The sequence below is a fragment of the Aquarana catesbeiana genome, linkage group LG08, assembly GCF_042186555.1.
Source record: "Aquarana catesbeiana isolate 2022-GZ linkage group LG08, ASM4218655v1, whole genome shotgun sequence".
NCBI classification, from domain to species: Eukaryota; Metazoa; Chordata; class Amphibia; order Anura; family Ranidae; genus Aquarana; species Aquarana catesbeiana.
In genome coordinates, this window is record NC_133331.1 from 285,682,595 (window position 1) to 285,701,694 (window position 19,100).

Consider the following 19,100-nt stretch of genomic DNA (forward strand, 5'->3'; position numbering starts at 1 on the left):
CGTACTTTAAAGTCATTAACAAACCCATGCTCCACTCTGTGTATCAAAGACTAATAAACTCTTCATAATTTACTCAAAAAAAAATGCATCAATGACAATGAATTCAAACATTTCACACATTACCCAAACTAAAATAGATAACATTTAGTAATGAAAAACAATATATTTTTAAAAGGTGGACATTCTACTGACCTGTTAATTTGTTGCTGGTCGTGGTTGTCTTCAACTTGGCTGCAAAACACAATTTTTATAAGATTAGGTACACTAACCTTTTAATATAATTTTCAGAAAAGTTATCTGCATCTTTCTCATGGGGTAAATAGAACCTTCAGGGCCCCGGTGCAGGAAACCATGAAGGCATAGTTGCCAACAGTCCCGATTTTCCCGGGACAATCCCGATTTTGGGACCCTCGTCCCGATTGGAGCCTGTCCCGAATTCCATAAGGAAAATCGGGAATGTTGTTTTTTTTATTTTTGGAGCAGCTGGCTCCAGCAAAATGCCGGCGGCCGCCGCCGCTCTATCTTCCCCCTAGTGTTGAGTAAGTGGAGAGAGGAAGGGGGCTCGATCCGTGCAGCCAATGAATCGGCTTCTTTAGCTGCACGGCCCCTCCCCTCTCCACTGAAGCAGAAGACATGGCGTCGCCATCGCCGTGTCTTGCCAAAAAGTTCCCCAGCCCCGTACTGCGCAAGCGCTGCGCCTGCGCAGTACAGGGGGTCCTTACTTGCCGAGGGGAACTTTCTCGGCAGAACACCGGCCACTCCTGCACTGAGCGGGGGGGCTGCACTGAGGGGGCTGCATTGAGGGGGGGGTCTGCACTAATAGAGGGGGGCTGCACTAATAGAGGGGGGCTGCACTGAGGGGGGGTCTGCACTAATAGAGGGGGGCTGCACTGAGGGGGGGCTGCACTAATTGAGGGGGGTCTGCACTAATAGAGGGGGTCTGCACTAATAGAGGGGGGGCTGCACTAATTGAGGGGGGGCTGCACTGAGGGGGGTCTACATTAATAGAGGGGGGCTGCACTAATAGGGGGGGCTGCACTGAGGGGGGGTCTGCACTAATAGAGGGGGGCTGCACTGAGGGGGTCTGCACTAATAGAGGGGGGTCTGCACTAATAGAGGGGGGACTGCACTGATGGAGGGGGTCTGCACTGATGGAGGGGGTCTGCACTGATGGAGGGGATCTGCACTGAGGGGGTCTGCACTAATGGAGGGGGTCTGCACTGATGGAGGGGGTCTGCACTGAGGGGGTCTGCACTGATGGAGGGGGGTCTGCACTGAGGGGGTCTATACAGACTCTGCCGGGGGCACCTGATGCAAGGACAGACTCTGCCGGGGGCACCTCATGCAAGGACAGACTCTGCCAGGGGCACCTGATGCAAGGACAGACTCTGCCGGGGGCACCTGATGCAAGGACAGACTCTGCCGGAGGCACCTGATGCAAAGACAGACTCTGCCGGGGGCACCTGATGCAAGGACAGACTTTGCTGGTGGCACCTGATGCAAGGACAGACTCTGCTGGTGGCACCTGATGCAAGGACAGACTCTGCCGGGGGCACCTGATGCAAGCACAGACTCTGCTGGTGGCAGGCGACGTGGCTAGTGACACGCTCAGGGATCCCACTGATTCGGCATTATGGTGAATTGAATGATTTAATTTTATATTACAATGTAATAATAGAAATAATGCGCTTCAATCATCCTGACACCATAACAACCATGGTGCCGGGATGATTGAAGCGTCAACACCAGGTGTTTGGAGTATCTTTATCTGCTGATTGTTAAACTTTCTAGAATACACATATTTCTATTGTGTAGGATCTGGGGCTGCTGTCCCGTCATTCCCCTGTCCCCCTTTCCTTCTCCCTCTCCATTCCTCATTCATCTCAGACTCTAACCACACCCTCCTGAGCCACGCCCATTTAAGCCACACCCACTTTCTCACATGAGCCACGCCCATCTTTCGCCGCGGCGCGCTTTGCGCACCGCACTTGTGGTTTTTTGCTAAGCCACGCCTACAAACGAATGCCCCGCCCCTAATTATTGTACAGCTCCACCTACAGCCAAAAAAGTGTCCCACATTTTTTTTTTTGCAATGTTGGCAACTATGTGAAGGGCCCCCCGGACCCCCACCCCTTCCATCTAAGCCCCAGGCTTCTAGCTCGGGAAGGGCGGCCATGGACATCCTCCCAGAACTCTGCCTCCCGTGTGCCCCCTGAGGCACACATCCAGCACGCTCTGTGACTTGCTGTGTCCTTAGGACACAGCTGATCACAGATCATGGTAAAGGGCCAATCCCGGTGGCCCTTTATTATGTGATCAGCTGATCACATGTAAATAGACTTGGCAGTTATCGGCAGTCCTTTCCTCCCATGCTCTGTCTGTGTGAGAAAAGGAGAGCAGTTAACCGGCAAGACTGTACTTTGTTTACACTGATTATCAGTGCAGCCCTATCAGTGCCGCCTATCAGTACTCATCAATGGTGCCTATCAGTGCCGCCTATCAGTGCCACCTATTAGGGCTCAATAATTCCGCCTATCAGTGCCCATCAGTGCAGCCTCTCGATGCTGCCTATCAATGTTCATCAATATCACCTATCAGTGCCACCTATCAGTGTCCATCAGTGCCGTCTATCAGTGATGCCTATCAGTGTCACGTATAAGTGCTCATCAATACTGCCTATCAGTGCCCATCAGTGCCGCCTATCAGTGTTCAGTGCTCATCAATGCTGCCTATCAATGCCCATCAGTGCTGCTTATCAATGCCACCTATCGGTGCCCATTAGTGTCACCTATCAGTGCCCATCGGTGCTGCCTAATAGTGCTCATCAGTGCTGACTATCAGTAAACATCAGTTCTGCCTTTAAGTGCCACTTATCAGTGTTAGTCAATGCCACCTATCAGTGCCCATCAGTGCCTCCTCACCGGGCCTCTGAGCGGAGAGTGTCTCTCTCATACAGCCCAGAGCCTGCAATGACAGTTACCCCTTCCTCGCATGGATGGGAGAGGAGAGAGACAATCTGCTCCTTCTCCTCCTACTCCTCTCCTCCTGTGTGTGCACCTCTGTGAGTGTAAATGATCAAATTCAGCTACTTAGCTTCACACTTCCTGCGGTGCGAGGGAGATGGGTGGGGGAACTGTCAGCAGCAAGCAACCCTGCTGGGACCCCTGGACAGTGGCAGTACACCAGGGCCCGCTCGCAAATGCGGCCTTTGCAACCCTGGTAGTTCTGCCACTGCTGATAGGTAATGAATGTTGTAAAACAATTGTTATGAAATTATTGTTATAGATGGGAACTCACCATTTTGTGTTCTCCTTTCTTGGAGGTCATTTGCAGGTCCAAGCAGACCGTTCAGAATAAGGACGGCAATGGTGACATCCAGAGCTCCCTCCTCTCCATATGTGTTTATCAGGAGGTCCTTTGTGGTGATACAATCTGCATTTTCTAGTTTTCCTCTGGGAATGGGATGTTTATCTCCATAAGAGAAATCAGATAATTTATTTTTTAATTTCTTGAAGTCACTGCCTTTCAGGTCCTCAAGAGAATATATGATGAGATCCCCAGGGGTCTGCCAATCCATCTCTCCTGTAGAAACAATACCCACCACAATAAACATTCAGGCCAACTTGAAGTCAAGAAATTCCCTAGCATAGGTCTATACTGACCGCTAATTGTTTAATAAAGAACATATGAAAGGGGGGAGCAACATTAGAGGTTTGCTAGATATATCAAGATATTACATAATAAAATACTGACCTGTGCATCAATAAGGAATTCCAAATCCAATTTGGAGTTTTATCACTCTGTAAATGTCTAAAATAAAGTTGTAGATGGTGTAGGACAGCCTTTTTCAACCAGGGTGCCCAGGCACTATGGGGTGCCTTTAAAGGGGTTGTAAAGGTAAAAATTTTTTCACCTTAATGCATTCTATGCATTAAGGTGAAAAAACTTCTGACAGAACCGCCGCCCCCAGGCCCCCCGTTTTACTTACCTGACGCCTCGAAAGTCAGCTTCGCGTTCCCGACATCTGTTCCTCCGCTCACCCTGGCCGCTGATTGGCTGCAGTGGATGGATTGAAAGCAGCGCAGCCATTGGCTCGCGCTGCTGTCAATCACATCCGATGACGCGGCGCGCCGGGGGGCGGGGCCGAGTGATACAGCGAGCGGCTATAGCCGCCGGCTGTATCACGGGAGCGCGCCCGCAAGCACTCACCACCGTGCGAGGGAGCTCGCATTAAGGTGGTGAATGCTTGCGGGGAGGAGCTGAAACAGCCGCCGAGGGACCCCAGAAGACGAGGTTCGGGGCCACTCTGTGCAGAACGAGCTGCACAGTGAAGGTAAGTATAACATGTTTGTTATTTTAAAAAAAAAAAAAAAACACCTTTACAAACGCTTTAAGGTTTCTTCATTTGGATACATGGTTATATATTTAGGATGTACCTGGTCTACAAACCAGAGGCTCTGGATGGACAGTTGGATAAATGGTTCTAAATTTAGGATGTATCTGGTCTATAAACCAGAGGCTCTGGATGGACAGTTGGAGAAATGGTTCTATATTTAGGATGTATCTGGTCTATAAACCAGAGGCTCTGGATGTACAGTGCCTTGATACCCCTTGAAATTTTCTACATTTTGTCATGTTACAACCAAAAATGTAAATGTATTTAATTGGGATTTTATATAATAGACCAACACAAAGTGGCACATAATTGTGAAAGAAAATGATAAATGGTTTTCATATTTTTTTACAAATAAATATGTGAAAAGTGTGGGGTGCATTTATATTCAGCCCCCTTTACTCTGATACCCCTAACTAAAATCTAGTGGAACCAATTGCCTTCTGAAGTCACCTAATTAGTAAATAGAGTCCACCTGTGTGTAATTTAATCTCAGTATACATACAGCTGTTCTGTGAAGCCTTCAGAGGTTTGTTAGAGAACCTTGGTGAACAAACAGCATCATGAAGGCCAAGGAACACACCAAATAGGTAAGGAATAAAGTGGTGGAGAATTTTAAAGCAGGGTTAGGGTATACAAAAATATCCCAAGCTTTGAACATCTCATGGAGCACTGTCCAATCCATCATCCGAAAATGGAAAGAGTATGGCACAACTGCAAACCTTCCAAAACATGGCCGTCCACCTAAACTGACAGGCTGGGCAAGGAGAGCATTCATCAGAGAAGCAGCCAATAGGCCCATGGTAACTCTGGAGGAGCTGCCGAGATCCACAGCTCAGGTGGGAGAATCTGTCCACAAGACAACTATTAGTCGTGCACTCCACAAATGGCCTTTATGGAAGAGTGGCAAGAAGAAAGACATTGTAGAAAGAAAGCCATAAGAAGTCCCATTTGCAGTTTGTGAAAAGCCATGTGGAGGACACAGCAAACATGTGGAAGAAGGTGCTTTGGTCAAATGAGACCAAAATTTTACTTTTTGTCTTAAAAGCATAACGCTATGTGTGGCAGAAAACTAACACTGCACATCACCCTGAACACACCATCATCACAGTGAAACATGGTGGTGGCAGCATCATGTTGTGGGGATGCTTTTCTTCAGCAGGGACAGGGAAGCTGGTCAGAGTTGATGGGAATATAGATGGAGCCAAATACAGGACAATCTTATGCCCCGTACACACGGTCGGATTTTCCGATGGACAATGTCCGATCGGAGTGTGTTGTCGGAAATTCCGACCGTGTGTGGGCGCCATCGGACATTTTCCATCGGATTTTCCGACACACAAAGTTGGACAGCAGGAGATAAAATTTTCCGACAACAAAATCCGATCGCGTCAATTCCGACCGTGTGTGGCCTGTTCCGACGCACAAAGTGCCACGCATGCTCAGAAGAAATTCCGACACGGGACAGCTCGTTCTGGTAAACTTAGCGTTCGTAATGGATAAAGCACTTTCGTCACGCTGCAATGTTCAAAATGGTCTAATACAGCGCACTCTCTTCTTCTTTATAATGTGACAAGAATTAAGTCGTTTTGATGCTCATATTCACACACACTTCTCACAAACTTTTTTCGTTACTATTTATCGGGATTCCCTCAATATATTTTGATTTCTTACATCTGACAACATATTTTTTTTTTTTTTTTACTTTAATGTAGAATTTTTTTTTGTGTTTCTCTTTTTATTTTTTTGGTGATTTTGATTTGTACTCCCGAAAATGTTTGTGTGTTTTTTGTGACAAGTTCCCACAACACCATTGATATGTTGTTCTATTTAATCTGTAGGAGATTGTTTGGTGTTGTTGTCCCTTGTTAATTTCACATTGTACTTTAGAAATGTACCTGAATCGTCACCAACAAACTGTCCTTTTTGGATGAAAACACACACAGGAGAGTAGAATTTACCTAAAAATATTTTATTAAGGGGTCACAACTATAAACAAAGAGGGAGGCAACGCTGGAGAAACTGCAGAAGTGGGTGAAGCCTTGGACCCCCAGGGCAGACATCAATTATTTAAAAGCAAAATTGGTGGCCTGAGGAGTCCATATCTAAGGGAGGGCAGTCTGGTCCAGAAGTCCCAGAGATCCGGAAAGCAGCAGAAGGCATCTGTGTCCCCAGGCTGTGGTCATACGAGAGACTGCAGCTTTTGTCAGACCAGACTGAACCCAGGGTCATCACTCTTTGGTCTTCCTTCCACGCTTCCTTACAGGCTTTGGCTGTGGTGGTGGAGTTGTGGCAGCAGGAGGAGGAGGAGGAAGAGGATCGTCCCTCTCCATGACATCTGTCTTGTGTGTCAGTTCCCCACTCTCCCCCTTACGAAGGACTTTATAAATCAAGTCCTCAGAAATCTTGCGTTGGCCCTCCTGCATGCCCTGCAATTTGGTGGCAGCCATGCAGGCAAAGGCCTCTTCAGGACTGGGGAAGGCTCTGAGGGAAGCCGAAGCCTCCTGGATCAGCCTGTACGCTGAATCCTGCACAGGACTGGGAGTGGCCTTCCTGGCCCTTTTATATGGCAGGCGGAGGGGAGGGACCTGAGACTCAGTCAGGCTGCGACTAGTCCCTGGCTTCTCTTGGCTGACACTTAGCCCCACCTCCTCCTGCCTGCCACTAATCCCCGCCTCCTCCTGGCTGCCACTAATCCCCGCCTCCTCCTGACTGCCACATTCCACAGCCTCCTCCTGGCTGAGGTCTTCCTGTGTATGAAAAAGGGACATAGTTTTAGTATTGTTTTCATCAATCACACACAATTTTCACCTCCTGACTGCTGCAAATTCAATGTTAACAAATATAACAGACTATCCTTCTGAGCCCAGCATTTTGCATTCTTGTCCCAATTTTGGGTGCCCACTACTGTCTATTGATATGTAAAACACTTTCAAGCAGCAATTAGTGATCAATAATAACATCTAGTAAACATCATTTATTTATTGCCCAGAAATCTGTAGAAGAATGCTATACCTGACTCCAGCTGGGCTCCTCCACTTCTTCCTGGCTGGAAGGCCCAGGTTGGACATCGGAAGCCTCAGCTGGGGTGGAAGGAAGAGTGGAAGGAAGAGTGGAGAGGGATTCCCTGACTTCAGTGTGGTCTGACAGAAATCGCAGTCTCTCATAGTACCACAGCCTGGGGACATAAACGTCATCTGCTGCAGCTCCGGACCTCTGGGAATCTGTGACCTTCTTGCGCTCCCTAAGATAAGTGCTCCTCAGGCCACCAATTTTAGCTTTTAAATAAGGGATGGTTGCTGTGGGGACCACCGGCTTCACCAACTCCAGCAGTTTCTCCAGCGCTGCCTGCCTCTTCTGTTTGTGATTATAGTGGGGGTGTCTGACCTGCCACAGACAGGGCAGCTCTCTGTACTTGTCAATAAACAGGGGCAGGAAATTGTGGTCGTTGAACCCATCCATTTTCTCTGCAAGACACAACACAAGACAAACCCTAATGTCAGGCCAAACTCCCCTAATCTTGTTACAATATAGGCTTCAATTTCGAAGCAGTATAGGCCCAAGTTTAGATCCTACCTTCGTTAGCACGATCGGCGTCTCCGATGCTCCTTCCTCCGCTCACAGATCGTACGTAAGACGCGCGCGTTACGATTTATACACACTGCGCATGCGTATAACTCCGCCTGCCCCTGACGTTCTTTCTATTCTATTCCCCGCCCCTTTTCGTTCGGCTCAGTGGAGGAAGAGCACATGGCGGATAGACAGCAGGATCATGCTAATTACAGGCAACGAGGAGGAGGAGGAGGAGGAAAGGCCGGAGCCTGAAACGTCCCAATCCAGAAGGAGATTAAAGGACTCAAATATGTCCTTTGGGGAGATGTTGGAGATGGTGGACATCCTGAAGAGGGCCGACTATGATGGAAAGTATGGGCCTTACCCCAACCCCAATGTCCGAAAGGCCAAGATCATGGCGAAAGTGGTCAGGAGTCTGCACCGGAAATTCGGGGTACGACGATCGAAAGATCAGCTCAGGAAGCGGTGGTCTGACCTGAAATTACGAGAACATGAGCAGTACAGAAAGATCCGGAGAGTGCTGCAAAAAAGTAAGTAGTTGTGCTGTGTTCCTATTGTTCTTGTGTTTATTACGTTCGTGCTGCTCCATGTCCTTTTAGGAACTGTTGTACAGTTTAAAATGGCAACTTTCATGCTCATGGGCACATTATTCGTTCGGATCACACATTTTTTTTTCGGACTATAAAATACCATTGTTTAGCCCATATGCATTTGGCCACCATTTTGAGGCCCTATACTTGTCTTCAAAGAATTGGGTTGTGTAGATGGCTTTGTTACTAGAATGAAATGCAAACTAGATTGTGTGTAAGGAGAGGACACTGAGCAGCTGTTTTCACATCTGGACACTGGAGCACTAGTGTGGGACACAAGAACACCATTTTTATTAGGGGGGCCACACAGGTGCTCCAGTGTATACTATAGGGGGGTCTCCATCTGTGAAGCTTGTACAAAACAGGTAAAGTATTGCAGCTTGACAAAGGACACTAAAAAAGCTACATCTTGGAACTCTGCTAAAATAGACAATTGTACCCCACTTCCAAGCAATGTTTCATCTTTAGAGTTCTGCCATCAAATATCTGTGTGCTAATTATACTATTTTTGTTTTACATAGGGGAGAAAAGACTCGGAGGACACCCCTCATCCAAGGAGACCAGAGCCCCCCCCCCTCTGGAAGAAGGGGAAATCCACCCAACACAAGATGAGCAGGAGGATGAAGACATGGTGGAAGTAGTCACCACAACAGGTGAGTGTCTGCAACCACAGGCTCAGATAAGAGATGGATGGCGGCATTTTTTTTAGACCTAATTTATTTTGGGTTTCCTTTCTTTTTAGGTGATCGTGAGGTTGTGGATGAAGATCCTTTCACATCCGAAAGTGCCCAGATCCTGATCGGGGAGATCATGGGGTGTAATTTACAATTGGAAAACATCAAGCAAAACATCAATGATGTTATTCCAAAATATAAAAACATCATTGATGTTTTGGGGCGAGTTTAAAGCCCCTCAAAATCACTTTCTTCTTTTGTGTGCTACAATGTGCGAAATGTTTTTGTGATTTTTCCCAAAGCCAAATTTGGAGGATGCACACAGTGTGCCAACATGTGCTATCTGCCATCACGGGAGATCAATGGACGCGTTTTGGGGGTGCAACCCCTTCCTCAATAATAAAGTAACGGTGAGGAAGGGCTTTCTCCCCAAAAACACGTCCCTTGATCCCCCCTGATGGCAGATAGCACATGTTGACATTGGGAAATTTGTGTGCATCTTCCAAATTTGGCTTTTCCTGGGGTGATTTCCCCCCATCTGAACGCAATATCAAACACAGTTCCTAAATACTCATGTCCGATATTGCCTTCAAGTTCTACCAAATGTGAACTTTGTAAGATCAAGATTTGTGTCTTTCTTGTGGGTTTTACACAGGCCTGTTTTCTATAAAATGCACATTTTGATTTTGGATAATGACACCACAAAAATTGTTATACAACAAACATGTTGGTTTGTCAGAAAAAACGTTGGTAAATGCACATGTGATTGTGCAGGTATTAAAAAGATTGTTCATCAAGAATGTGTGTATTATTGTCTCAACGCTAAAACACTTTTGGGGTGATGTAATTGTTGTTTGATGAGAAAATGGGGGTAATTTCCTAAGGGCAAATCCACTTTGCACTACAAGTGCAGTTTCAGTGCAGTTGCAAGTGCACTTGTAGTGAAAAGTGTCTTTGCATTTAGTAAATAACAGCCAACAGTGCTTTGTATAAGGTTACACAATCACGACATTTTCTGGACTCCACACATTTCTGTCAGGGTCAGCTAAAACAAACACAAGCAGTAAATATCCACAAAGAAGAGCCTGGGGGGAGATGCCTGTTGAGAACTTGAGGCCCTGCAGGCTTCTCCCTGTGGCCAAATACCGCAAGGTAGCGATCAACCTCTGCTCCGGAGTGATGGCTTGCCTCTTGCAGGTATCCTGCCTGCTAATATAAGGGGTCAGCAAAGCCAACAAACGGTGAAATACGGGGTCCGTCATCCTGAGAAAGTTCCTGAAATCATCAGGATTATTCTCACGGATCTCACGGAGCAAAGGCATATGAGAGAACTGGTCACGCTGAAGCAACCAATTCTTGGTCCATGAACTCCTCCTCACCCTGTTCATGGACTGGACTTGTGTCAAGGTCAGGACCCCAACACCAAGCCCCCGCACAGCACGAACTCTACGAGGAGTACGCATACGAAACATGGCTAGAAAACGGTCGGCTGCTCAGAACGAAGTAACAGAACGCACTGAAGAACAGCAAGGCCTGTGAAGAGCGACCTGAAAAACAGCAACGAGCGGACAAGATCGCACAGAAAACTCCGATACGAACTGACTGCACGCACTGAAGAGCAGATACAAACCCACAAGCACAAACTGAACGGCAGAAAATGATCTGAAAGCCACGAGTCTGAAAAAGCGCGAATCGTCTCTCACCAAACTTTTACTAACACGAGATTAGCAAAAGGAGCCCAAAGGGTGCCGCGCTTGGTTCTGAACCGGCCTTTTCTAGTCTCGTCGTACGTGGTGTACGTGACCGCGTGGTTGTCGATCGGAAATTCCGACAACTTTGTGCGACCGTGTGTAGGCAAAACAAGTTTGAGCCAACATCCGTCGGAAAAAAATCCTAGGATTTTGTTGTCGGAATGTCCGAACAAAGTCCGACCGTGTGTACGGGGCATTAGAAGAAGTCCTGTTAGAGTCTGCAAAAGACCTGAGATTGGGGCAAAGCTTCACCTTCCAGCCGGACAACGACTCTAAACATACAGCCAGAGCTACAATGGAATGGTTTAGATCAAAGCATATTCATGTGTTAGAATGGCCCAGTCAAAGTCCAGACCTAAATCAAAAAGACCTAAATTGAGAATCTGTGGCAAGACTTCAAACTTGCTGTTCACAGACGCTCTCTATCCAATCTGACAGAGCTTAAGCTTTTTCTCAAAGAAGAATGGGCAAAAATTTCACTCTCTAGATGTGCAAAGCTCGTAAAGATATCCCCAAAAAGACTTGCAGTTGTAATATCAGCGAAAGGTGGTTCTACAAATTATTGACTCTGGACTATAAACCAGAGGCTCTGGATGGACAGTTGGATAAATTGCTTTATATTTAGAATGTATCTGGTCTATAAACCAGAGGCTCTGGATGAACAGTTGGATAAATGGCTCTGTAATTAGGATGTATCCAGTCTATAAACCAGATGAATTCTAACTTTTCACCTTTTTAGTAAATTAAGAGTTACATTTAGGCCTTATAAACCAAGGCTGAACGCCTAATGTGCTTGAGCTCTTGCTCTGTCCACTCACATAGCTGATTACCCATCCTGTTACACCCATTCTGTTAGCTTCCCTTATGTTTGGAGATGAAAGATGGAGGCATACACTGGAGAAAACTGTTGCAAAAAACAGGCATACCTTGTGAGGAGGAGGCCGCCATGTCACCAGGGCAAGAGATGACCAGAGATTACATCACCTAGGAGGAACACATATTAATCAGTTTGGCAATAGTGGCAAGACACTTAACCACAATGCAATCAATGGTATCTAGGTGGAATTCAACCTTTGCCTAGCATGCCCAATGTATGGCTTCCTTTCTGGGGTTTGTGTCCATTTGGGGTCAAATACAATTAAGACAGATTGGAATTTGATGGGCACAACCCATAGCTACGGACTATGGGTAAAGCATCTTCTTTTAGGCATTTGCCAGATCACTTTATACAGGTCAGGTAAGGCTATTAAGAACATGATGGGGGTTTTGCTAAAACTTAAGGGAAAACTATGGTCAACTTATAAAAAAGGAAAAAATTGCGACCTGACACTTCCACAGTAAAAAGCCTCCATCCATGGCTATAGAGAATAAAATCAAAGGAGAAAGAATGGGACTTTAAATGAGGCTTGTTACTGTAAAAATAAGTGTATGGAGTACAGTAAAACCTTGATTTGAGAGTAACTTGGTTTGAGAGCATTTTGCAAGAAAATTTTTAAATTAATTTTGACTTGATATACAAGCTGTCACGGACATGGCCAGAAACTCCAAATCTTCCTGTGCCCAGTGCACTTCCGAAATGTTCAGTAGCCCTTCTCTGAAATCCATGATTTCGTCCACCCGCCGCTCCAAATCACTCCCAAAGTTAGGGTCCCCTGTCAGCTTCACAAACAACAGTCCCAAGCCGCCGTAGCTTAAGCCTTCCATTGGGCTGTCATCCGCTATCCAGGGACATGCTTGGGATACATGCCACCGGAGGGCTCTGTAGCTCTCATCCAGCTTCATCTCTGCCCAGACCAGCCTGCTTAATTCAGCTGTCTGCTTCTTGTGTGGTTTTTCTCCCAAAAACCGCACCCGCAGTCCGTACTGCGACCAGTACCTTTCCCCAATGGAGGGGAGAACTTTTCCCTGATGTCGCTGCTCACGGGCTAGCGCTTCCTTCCAGAGTTTGCAGCGAATAGAATCACACCATCCCAGCAGGACCTGCTCCGATACTGGTCCTCTGTGCTGTATCTGCATCTCTCGCAACCTCCTTCTGAATTCCTCATCCATGGCGGCTGGTATCTGTACCTCTCCTCTTCTGCTATCTGGACCTTGGATCCAGATGGAAGTTTGGATGTCCCAGACTTCAGGAAGCTTTCCCGCTGCTTGCCACCAATGTCACGGAACGCCCCACACTCCGCTTGAGTGCTTCCGTCATATACCGCTTCCTAAGTTCTGGAACACGAGTCCAATGGATCTGGCTATAGGAACCCCAAGAACTAGACAACACCAGTCTTGGAGTACATCAGAACTACTCTTTATTTGAGATCTCACAGACCTTTATACAGCAGGGATGACTCAAAGCTAACCTAATTAACATGACCTAATTTACTACAAAATGTACCCAGACCAGATGACAGTCTTGTGGGCACCGAGCTTCACACATTAATACAATTAACAATACAAACAACAATCTCCCCCCTCCCTCTTCAGGGACACAAATATACAGTAAGGAGTCCCCATACAATATATACATGACTGAGTCCGATTAATACAGTTCAGACTGGATTTCTCATTCACCTCAAATGCTAGGGCCCATAATCGGTGGGCAACAGGCTTGCACACAGTCCTCTCCAACAGCCTCCGCTCTGGCCATGTCCGTGACACAAGCGATGTCTTGATATACGTTGATATATGTACGTACGTACAAGTATACAAGTGCTTTGGATTACAAGCAGGTTTCCGGAACGAATTATGCTCGCAATCCAAGGTTTTACTGTATGTATATATAAAACCTTTATTGTATGAAATGCAGTTCCGTGGTCTAGAAATGCATGATAACGTTTTCAAAATATAAACACAACCATATACAAATAGGCTGACATAATAATACAAATATACAATGGACATATACATTGTATACGATGATAATGCATAGTTATATATAGAGTCAGGTTCATAAATATTGGGACATCGACACAATTCTAATCTTTTTGGCTCTATACACCAAATGAAACAAAGAAGATGTGCTTTAACTGCAGACTTTCAGCTTTAATTTGAGGGTATTTACATCCAAATCAGCTGAACGGTGTAGGAATTACAACAGTTTGTATATGTGCCTCCCACAGGGACCAAAAGTAATGGGACAATTGGCTGCTCAGCTGTTCCATGGCCAGGTGTGTGTTATTCCCTCATTATCTTATTTACAAGGAGCAGATAAAAAGTCCAGAGTTTTTTTTAAGTGTGCTATTTGCATTTGGAATCTGTTGCTGTCAACTGTCAATATGAGATCCAAAGAGCTGTCACTATCAGTGAAGCAAGCCATCATTAGGCTGAAAAAACAAAACAAACCCTTCAGAGAGATAGCAAAAACATTAGGTGTGGCCAAATCAACTGTTTGGAACATCCTTAAAAAGAAAGAACGCACCGGTGAGCTCAGCAACACCAAAAGACCCAGAAGACCATGGAAAACAACTGTGGTGGAAGACCGAAGAATTCTTTCCCTGGTGAAGAAAACACCCTTCACAACAGTTGGCCAGATCAAGAACACTCTCCAGGAGGTAGGTGTATGTGTGTCAAAGTCAACAATCAAGAGAAGACTTCACCAGAGTGAATACAGAGGGTTCACCACAAGATGTAAACCTTTGGTGAGCCTCAAAAACAGGAAGGTCAGATTAGAGTTTACCAAACAACATCTAAAAAAGCCTTCACAGTTCTGGAACCATATCCTATGGACAGATGAGACCAAGATCAACTTGTTCCAGAGTGATGGGAAGAGAAAAGTATGGAGAAGGAAAGGAACTGCTCATGATCCAAAGCATACCACCTCATCAGTGAAGCATGGTGGTGGTAGTGTCATGGAGTGGGCATGTATGGCTGCCAATGGAACTGGTTCTCTTGTATTTATTGATGATGTGATTGCTGCCAAAAGCAGCAAGATGAATTCTTAAGTGTTTCGGACAATATTATCTGCTCATATTCAGCTAAATGCTTCAGAACTCATTGGACGGCGCTTCACAGTGCAGATGGACAATGACCCGAAGCATACTGCGAAAGCAACCAAAGAGTTTTTTAAGGGAAAGAAGTGGAATGTTATGCAATGGCCAAGTCAATCACCTGACCTGAATCCGATTGAGCATGCATTTCACTTGCTGAAGACAAAACTGAAGGGAAAATGGCCCAAGAACAAGCAGGAACTGAAGACAGTTGCAGTAGAGGCCTGGCAGAGCATCACCAGGGATGTAACCCAGCGTCTGGTGATGTCTATGCGTTCCAGACTTCAGACTGTAATTGACTGCAAAGGATTTGCAACCAAGTATTAAAAAGTGAAAGTTTGATGGATGATTGTTAATCTGTCCCATTACTTTTGGTCCCTTAAAAAGTGGGAGGCACATATACAAACTGTTGTAATTCCTACACCGTTCACCTGATTTGGATGTAAATACCCTCAAATTAAAGCTGAAAGTCTGCAGTTAAAGCACATCTTGTTCGTTTCATTTCAAATCCATTGTAGTGGTGTATAGAGCCACAAAGATTAGAATTGTGTCGATGTCCCAATATTTATGGACCTGACTGTATACACACAACTAGATACATTAGGTGGGACTGCGTTTGATACAATAAAGGTTTTATCATTATATATATACTCCATACACTTATTTTTACAGTAACAAGCCTCATTTAAAGTCCCATTCTTTCTCCTTTGATTTTATTCTCTATGGTCAAATTATATATATGTGACATCTACAGCCCCATTCATTTACTGAATGGAAATCTCTAGCCATGTAAAGAAAGGGGCAGGGACAGTTGCTGACATCATAGCGTAGATATGGCTACATGATATCACCTGGTTCCATTTAGTGTTGGGGACTGGAGATGTTTTTCACAGCGATTGGATAGCAATGGAACCAGACGTGTCCGTTGGTCAGCAGGTTTTTTTTGTTTGGTGGGTTGGGGACATTATCCATCATGATTGCATATCAGGATCTGCATCGTTGGATGATGTGATTGATGATGAATTTACATGGTGGGAATTTTTGGGGTTTTTATTTATTTTTAGACTTGTTGAAGAGTGTGGTGCATATAGTTACTATTTACATTTTTTGTGATTAAGTAGGGATGCTATGTACCCCTCACTTATTTATGTAGGGGATGGGGCCAGTAGCTGGGCCCCCTATTTTTAAAGGGATATTCCAAATTCCAATAAGCCGCTGCCCATAGACCCCCACAACCACCAGGCCAGGGTTGTGGAGAGCAGGCCTTTGCCCTCGTCAACATGGGACAAGGTGCTTTTCCAGGGGGTTCTCCTGTTCTCCTCTAACTTCTGTCGCAAGCTGCAATAACATTGGGGTTTAAAATCGCACCAATCTGCGGCTTTGAAATCACGCTGAAGTAGCGCACTTTCAAAGCCACACTGATGTGAACCAGGGCTAATTTGCAATTTCAATAGTATAGCCCCCCATGCCATTTGTTTGACAATATCTTACCTATTATCCTGGAAAATGGGCATCACTATTTTTTAACATATGGCTCTCATTGAATGTGGCTCAAATTGTGCAACTGAACTTCAAGAATGCTCCCTGAAGCAGCCTCAAACTGAACCTAGTCAGTGGTGTCACTAGGGGGTGCGGGGGGTGTGGAGCGCACCCGGGTGACACCAGCCAAACACTGCACCAGCATCCGCCTCTCTCGCCGGCTGTCTGGGTTGTCCCTAGCCCGCTGTCCCCACTGTCTCACACAGCAGAGTGGACTGAAGCCATAGCCACCTCCCCCTCCTCAGCTGTTTTCATGTACACAGACCAGAGGAGGGACACCGCTGTGCATGCCGAGCTAAGGTCTGTATTGTACTGTATTATATTATAGATGGACAGAGGAGGGGGACAGTAACCAAAAAGGGGGGGAGTTAAACAAGACAGGGGAGTGATTCTAAGGGGTCAAAAGGATATGTGAAGAGGGTCTTGAATGAGGGAGGGGGGTCTGTACTTAGTGGAGGGGGGTCTGGACTGAGGGAAGGGCATCTGTACTAAGTGGAGGGGAATCTGGAATAAGGGAGGGGGGCTGTACTTAGTGGAGGGGGGATCTGGACTGGTCTGGACTGAGGGAAGGGGGTCTGTACTAAGTGGAGGGGAATCTGGAATAAGGGAGGGGGGGGCTGTACTTAGTGGAGGGGGGTCTGGACTGAGGGACGGGGGTCTGAACTAAGTGGAGGGGAATCTGGAATGAGGGAGAGGGATCTGTACCCACTGGAGGGGGGTCTGTACTGAGGGAGGGGGGTCTGTACAGAGGGGAACTATACTTGGTGGAGAGGGGGGTCTGTACTGAGGGCAGAGGGTCTATTCGTAGAGGAGAGGGGGTCTATACTGAGGGAGGGAGGTCTGTACTTAGTGGAGAGGGGTCTGTACTGAGGAGGGAACTATACTTGGTGGAGGGGAGGTGACACCATGTTTCATAGCTCCCAACTGTCCCTGAATTCGAAGGACTGTCCCTGATTTGGAGCAATGTCCCTCTGTCCCTCATTCCTCCTCATTTGTCCCTCATTTTGGTCTTATCTATATAGTTGTATATAGAATGCACTTTTTATCTATCAAAAAATGTTTTCCAGCACTAAACATTTAATCTTATTTCTAAATTGCTGCATTTGTAAATTCCAAAAGCCAATATAAAGGAATAGTAGTGGTAAAAAAAAAAGCACTTGTGGGTTTAACCATCTTGTTTTTTGTACAATTCTCCTTTAAGGGGGCTTGGCCAATGCCTGCATACTTCTGCTGATAGGTGTCCCTCATTCCCATCTCAAAAAGTTGGGAGGTATGCATGTTTTACCACACCAGGTGACACCAACCCTAGTGACGCCACTGAACCTAGGTACATGTGACCCGTCTCTACTGATCACCCAGAGCAAAAAGGCCACCCCCATGAGCTGTTATAGAGTTCAGCAGTATAGGTTGCATGTCCCACTTTTTGCACCCCCTCCTGCTGAAAAGCCCAAAGCGATCTTTTCTTTTACTATCCCTTCAGCCCAGCTTTGTGTTTTAACTGCAGTAATGTTTAGATTAAGAGAATGAAAGGGAGACTTTGAGGACAAGTTGTGTCAGGTAGAAGAAGTATGAAAGGCTCCTACCATGGAATGATCTGATTACCGGAGACCTCTGTCCTGTCACATACAGCTGCAGACACGGCACAGGGGCCCCCAGCTTCCTGGATCAGAATGAGCCGGAAATGTCTCTTTGCTCTTCTATAGAAGAACACGCCTTTCCTGTACTGATGTTTGCTGATGAAATTCTTCCCCAACCATAACATATAGTGCTGGAAGCCAAGTACAAGGCAGATCATCAGAGGGCATTCAATTCATGTCAATGAGTAGAGGCTTCTGATTGGGTGCTCTGTGTTCTACCACCTCCACTCTGTATATACTGACTCTCCGCACAGATTATACCGGATAGATGAGAAGCCGGGAGAAATGATTTTACTATATAGTCTGCATAGCCTACAGGTCATATGTCAGTAATTACTGTGATCCCTTCCAGACCATACACTGCTCATTGTATATTTCTGATATATCCCAGCACTGAGCACCTCCCCCACCCGACCGCAAAGATTAGACCAAAAAAATTCAACCACATTTAGAAGCCTTTGTTGCATTTTTCTCCCATTTTCAGTTTGATTGTTAACCCTTTCACTGCCATCGATGTAACCATACGTCAGCATCGGGAGGTTCTAAAATGCGTGTAAATCTGAAAAGGCATTTCAGCTTTCAGATGGAATTGATCTGCTGGATGTATAAACCTCTAATAGACCCCTGATGTCTTACTAAAGAGAACCTGTCACTGTATATACATTATCACATTGGTTATTGGTTCCCTGTATGATAGCAATAAAGTTTAGTGAAAAAAAGGGAAAAAATTAAAGTTACACCAAAGCACTTAAGACCCCCCCAAAAAGTTTGATCTTTGCCATGCGTACACGCACATACATATGTAAACACGCACATTTGAGGCACCTATATATGAAAACGTTGATTACGCTATACATGTTACATATCACCATGCATGCCAGAGTGAGAGCGATAATTCTAGGGCCATCATTTATGGTTAACTCTAAACTGATGACCTGGATCCTGTTGTTTCTCTGTTGGGCGCTCTTG

General features: G+C 45.8%; 1 protein-coding gene across 2 annotated transcripts in view; it reads right to left on the reverse strand.

The window, feature by feature from the left end:
- LOC141106558 (NACHT, LRR and PYD domains-containing protein 12-like) overlaps positions 1 to 19,100 on the reverse strand; it is a 283,337-nt gene that overhangs the window by 98,322 nt on the left and 165,915 nt on the right. The window contains exons 1-4 of one of the 2 annotated variants that reach the window (XM_073597414.1): positions 18,078 to 18,307; positions 11,908 to 11,965; positions 3,298 to 3,582; positions 193 to 231 (exon numbers count right to left, since the gene is read on the reverse strand). The exons of the other annotated variant lie outside the window; for it this stretch is intronic. Of the exons in view, the coding sequence (XP_073453515.1) occupies positions 193 to 231; positions 3,298 to 3,582; positions 11,908 to 11,929 (346 nt within the window). The 5' untranslated portion in view covers positions 11,930 to 11,965; positions 18,078 to 18,307. Of the gene's footprint in view, positions 1 to 192; positions 232 to 3,297; positions 3,583 to 11,907; positions 11,966 to 18,077; positions 18,308 to 19,100 lie in introns of those variants that run through there. 2 annotated transcript variants of the gene reach the window in all.